This window comes from Dryobates pubescens, chromosome 27 (genome assembly GCF_014839835.1).
Source record: "Dryobates pubescens isolate bDryPub1 chromosome 27, bDryPub1.pri, whole genome shotgun sequence".
Classification (NCBI taxonomy): domain Eukaryota; kingdom Metazoa; phylum Chordata; class Aves; order Piciformes; family Picidae; genus Dryobates; species Dryobates pubescens.
Window position 1 is genome coordinate 798,410 of NC_071638.1, and position 5,334 is coordinate 803,743.

General features: G+C 49.4%; 1 protein-coding gene across 1 annotated transcript; it reads right to left on the reverse strand.

Moving 5' to 3' along the window:
- Positions 1-3,290: 3,290 nt before the first annotated feature.
- A4GALT (alpha 1,4-galactosyltransferase (P blood group)) lies at positions 3,291-4,410 on the reverse strand. The gene is given in 2 exon segments (XM_009896120.2): positions 3,291-3,903; positions 3,905-4,410. Coding segments are annotated over 2 exon segments (1,113 nt in total). The 5' UTR covers positions 4,405-4,410.
- Between the last annotated feature and the right edge of the window lie 924 nt (positions 4,411-5,334).

Sequence of the window (5,334 nt, forward strand, 5' to 3'; positions counted from 1 at the left end):
CCACAACCATTCCACTTATCCAAATAAGCACTTTCCTAGAATAAGCAGTGGTGCACCAAGACAGACAGTCATGGCAGTGGGTCCCAAACACTCCCACAATCAGTTCATAGTATTGCCACAGTGGAGTCCCCTGTTATGCCTTTGGGATCACCAACCACACTGACCACGTTCTAGGACAGGGATGACAATTTTGAGGCTCCTTCTAAAGAAAGCAGTGAAAAAAACCCACAGAGTGAGAGAGAGAGCAGGGAGAACAACAGCAGCCATTTATACCACTTAGCACAATGAAGAATGCTTACAAGATGTGGAAAATATGCTGTTTCCCATAAATTCCTTGCTCCTAAAGATGTTCAGTGTTGGGAGAACTGCAGACCTTCGAAATCCTGAATACCTCCAGGACATAGGATAAAACTGGGCAGGACAAAAGGGCAGGTCTAGATAGATACATGCATGTGTGGCCAGCCACTGGAAGGGTGCTTCCTTCACCTTCTTCATTCCAGAGTAGATACCTGGGCACAGACATCACACCCTGCTCAACTCACAGGCAGATAGTTTTCAATCAAGGCAGCACTGGCCTCTGATGGACACCAGACCACTCAGCATTAAAAACAAAAACCAAACCAACCAACCAACCCACCAGCCAAAAAAAACACCAATCAAGCAGAAGGTGTACATTTTCCTTAAGTTTCCACAGCTATGTTCCCTGAAGGACAGGGAACTGCCCTGTCCAAGTGATGAGCAATTTGTCTTTCTCATTTTCAACAGCAAAAAGATAAATAAACCTGAGATAAACTTCACATTGCTTATGCTTGACCTGGGAATCAGAAGAGGCCTCAGACAGACTGCAGAGCTAGATAGATTTGAGTCACACTCAGAGGACTTGCAGGAAGCACCATATGGCAGGTGCCAGGTGACACTGAAGATCTGACCAACTTCTGGTCATTGAAAGGGCTGTTGCACCACTCCAACGCTGGTCCTAGGTGTAACAAGAAGAGGCACACTGGAAGCAGAAAAGCTTTTACAGAGAGATCACAAGCTCCAAGTGATGCAGGAGCTGGGATGGTCAATGCTCTGCTCTGCATTAACCCTATCATAGTACCAAGCTCAGGTGCTCCAGTGAGCCCCTTAATAATGTGGTAGGGCCCAGATGTAATAATGCTGATGGTCTTGACCTTATTCTTCTTTCTCTGTGTTCATTGTCCACTGTTTTCTGACAAGAGCTGTAAGATTATCCTCTTGGTCATCAAGGTAAGAGACAAGTTTTCTCCCACAGTTGCCTTTGTGGTGGAAACCCTCAAAGGCACAGCATCTTGTGAGAGAGACATTAACTTTCTCCACTGCAGTTCAGGAGAATGCTCAGAGAGGGAAGTTTTCCACAGCCTCAGGACCTCCCAGGAGAGATTTGTGCTCCTGGACAGTGAATTGCAAGAGTACTCCAGGCTATTTGAAGAGGTCCACCATACTTCACTCCTAAGTGGACTTTAATTTAGACAGTACACGTTCCCTGCCAAGTTCTCTGTAATTCTGGAAATATCCAGCCCTTCCTTTAGGATCTGTCCAAGTGCTGAAAGTCTGCTGCATCTTTGAAGCAGTTAAAGACATTTGGTCACAGAGACAAGCTCAGTACAAAAGACAGTTCAGCTCTTCCGCATGCAACAGGTTCCATTTAAAGCACTATTTGGATGAGCACTTCAGCTCTTCACAGGGTCTTCATCTGCCACTGCTAGAAAAGAAATCATTTCTGTGCAAGAGATCTTTGCTAACGAGGAGCTGGCCTCACACTCTGATTCACACCAAATCGCCACATTTTCAGATCTATGACACTCAGACAGAGCATCCTGCTCCCTGCTCAGACCAGACATGAGACAGCCTCCCCCACCAAAGACTTCAGAAGATAACATAAGTACCACGTCCAATCCCCTCTTGAACACCTCCAGGGACGGTGACTCCACCACCTCCCTGGGCAGCACATTCCAATGACGAACGACTCGCTCGGTGAAGAACTTTCTCCTCACCTCCAGCCTAATCTTCCCCTGGTGCAGCTTGAGACTGTGTCCTCTTGTTCTGGTGCTGGTTGCCTGGGAGAAGAGACCAACCCCTTCCTGGCTACAACCACCTTTCAGGTAGTTGTAGAGGGCAATGAGGTCTCCCCTGAGCCTCCTCTTCTCCAGGCTAAACAACCCCAGCTCCCTCAGCCTCTCCTCACAGGGCTGTGCTCAAGGCCTCTCCCCAGCCTTGTTGCCCTTCTCTGGACACCTTCAAGTGTCTCCATGTCCTTCTTAAACTGAGGGGCCCAGAACTGGACACAGGACTCAAGGTGTGGCCTAACCAATGCAGAGTCCAGGGGCACAATGACTTCCCTGCTCCTGCTGGCCACACTATTCCTAATGCAGGCCAGGATGCCATTGGCCCTCTTGGCCACCTGGGCACACTGCAGGCTCATGTTTAGGCAGCTGTCAATCAGCACCCCCAGGTCCCTCTCTGTTTGGCAGCTCTCCAGCCACTCTGACCCCAGCCTGTAGCTCTGCATGGGGTTGCCGTGGCCAAAGTGCAGCCCCTGGCACTTGGACTTGTTGAATGCCATCCTGTTGGACTCTGCCCATCTGTCCAGTCGGTCGAGGTCCCTCTGCAGAGCCCTTCAGCCCTCTAACTGACCAACATCTGCTCCCAACTTGGTGTCACCTGCAAATTTGCTGATGACTGACTCAATCCCCTCATCCAGATCATCAATGAAGATGTTAAAGAGGATTCTATGATATGCAGTGCTACAGAGGCCTTTTGCAGGTTTACAGCCATAGAAAGGGGCCTTACTCCTCTGAAAGGTTAATGGAGGCTGCCAGAAGTGGCCTAGCCCTTGCTGCCCTCTTGAAATTTCTATTCCTGACCAAGAAGAGCAGAAGAAAGGTCCTGCAGAGGTAGGCAGTTTAAAGTCAAGACAAAATGCTGCACAGACATCAGCTGAAGCTACATTGGAATGGGCTGCCTGGGGAGGTTGTGGAGTCACCATCACTGGAGGTGTTCAGGAGGAGACTTGATGGGGTGCTTGGTGCCATGGGTTAGTTGTTTAGGTGGTGTTGGATTGGTTGATGGGTTGGACGCGATGATCTTGAAGGTCTCTTCCAACCTGGTTTGGTTTATTCTGTTTATCCTGTTTACAGACTTCACCTACACCCTACAAATGGCTTTCATCCTCAACTCTCACCACATCACTTCAAAATAAGGTACACTTGTGATGGAACAGTTGGAGAGTTGTGGGCTCCCAGCCAACACCTTTCTAGGTGATCTTTGATTCACTGCCGTTCAGAGCCCTTCTTCATGATGCTGTATGTGGCAGGGCAGAAGTGAAAATGGAGCTGAGCCAGCAATGACTGGGATGTGACCTCTAGCCTTGTTCCTTGGCTCTTCTTGTTCCATACATGCACTGCATAGGTGTTATTAAAGAGGTGATGAAGCTCCGAGGAGCTGACCTCTTTGAAGTATTTCTTCCAGTCCTGCCAGCGAATGGGATAAAAGGCTTCACGGGGCAGAGCACTCACTCCTTTGCAGCTTGTGGTGCTCCGCAGGCTCCTAATGGAGCACCATTTCTTGAAGACACGTGTCAGGAGCTGTGGGCCCTGGTGCCCCCAGATCCAGCTGTTGTAGTTCTCCACAAAGTCCTTCATGCAGAGCTCCATGAACTTGTGCTTGGGCTTAAAGGACAGGAAGGCCCCATTCAGTACCTATTTGGACTGGGTGCCAAGCACATTGGTGAGGTTCTTTAAGTTCTTAAGTGCAATGAAGTCTGTGTCTAAGTAGATGCCACCAAATTTCCACATGATGGCAATTCTGCAGGCATCGGACAGGATAGGTAAGAAATAAGGCTGCCAGCGCCGCTGAGCCTGCAAGTACCACTTGGCCAGAGGAGAAAAGCTCTGGCAAATCCAGGGGCCGGATTTCCATGTTGGGGAAGCAGCTCAGCAATGAGAAGCCCCGGTGGTTGGGTAATGAGACATTCCCCGCTGCTAAACCTTTCAAGAGCACCACTATCCTTGTCCCAGGGTGTGTTCGGGCTGCTGACTCCACAGAGCACAAGAACAGGTAACTTGGGCTAGTTTGCTCTGAGGTCTCCACAAAAAACACATTCCCTGGGGAAGGAAGGGGCCCGCGAGCAATGGCGCAGGGAGGAGAAGGCACAGTCTGAGTACAATGGATTTCAACAGGTAAGCTGTAGGCGTGGCCTCTGTTCTTAGGGTCCTCTGTGATTCTCCAGTGCAATATGATGGAGGCAAAGGACACAAACTTAAAGGAGAGGATAAAGAGAGTCCTGAGCTTGTGGCTCAGCACCACCCTGGTCAGTTTTAGTAGGCAGTAAGGCATCCTGAGATTTCTCACCCCTGTCCGAGCCTGCTCTCCCAAGACAACCATCGTGATCTGAAGGGAAGAAAAGAAGAAAAAGACATTGATAGGGAACACAACAAACCACAAGCCTCAAGACAGTGCTATGGAAGAGCTGCATGCTGAACTCTTCCTCATGCTGGCATGCTTGCACTACACCTTTAGGTCATCTTTTTAAAAGCATCCTGGCTTCTCCATGCCACCACAGCGCACACAGAGCCCCATTAGAAACCACAGCAGGTGCTGAGATTCTAAGGTTATGTGACAAAGCTCAGATGAACAATGGCAGGAGGGGAGAGCCCAGATATAACCTGCCAGGCTACCCCCAGGCCCATCAAGGGGACCATCAGCCCATCAAAGGCCCATCTGCCCAAGTTCAGAGTAGCACAGGACCACAGACAGGCAGGTTCCCAGATCAAGTACTCTGGAGGAACCAGCACTTTGTCTGAGCACCTCCCAGAGCAGTTGGTGCTGCCTGTGTTCATGTGGGCATTTTGGGTGTCTCTGTGATCTGTGTGCATGGTCAACTATATACATGTGCCTGTTCTTCAGCTTCACAACTGTCCGGACATGAGGCAGCAGCAGCTTCACCTCTCTTGGGCTGTTGGATCTCCTGATACATTGTCCCTTAGCAACCAGAATTCTCTCTTTTCTTATTTTCAAACCACTGCAACAGTGCCACTGAAAGGCCAATGTGTACTGCACATCTCTTTCTGGAGAGACTGCCCCTGCAACTTCCACGTTGTTGCAGCTACAGCAGAAGACCAAGTTGGAATGCACACCTGACACCAAAAACTTGGACTATTCCTGTGCTAATCCTCACTGGATCTAAGGAATGATAAGAAGGTAGGGATGTCTCAGCACTGCCACCCAGCTATACATCCTTCTCCAGAACGCAAGTCCTTGTGTGGCAGCTGAACCAAACTAAGGAGAAGTTTCCAACGAAAAGTGGATTCCCTT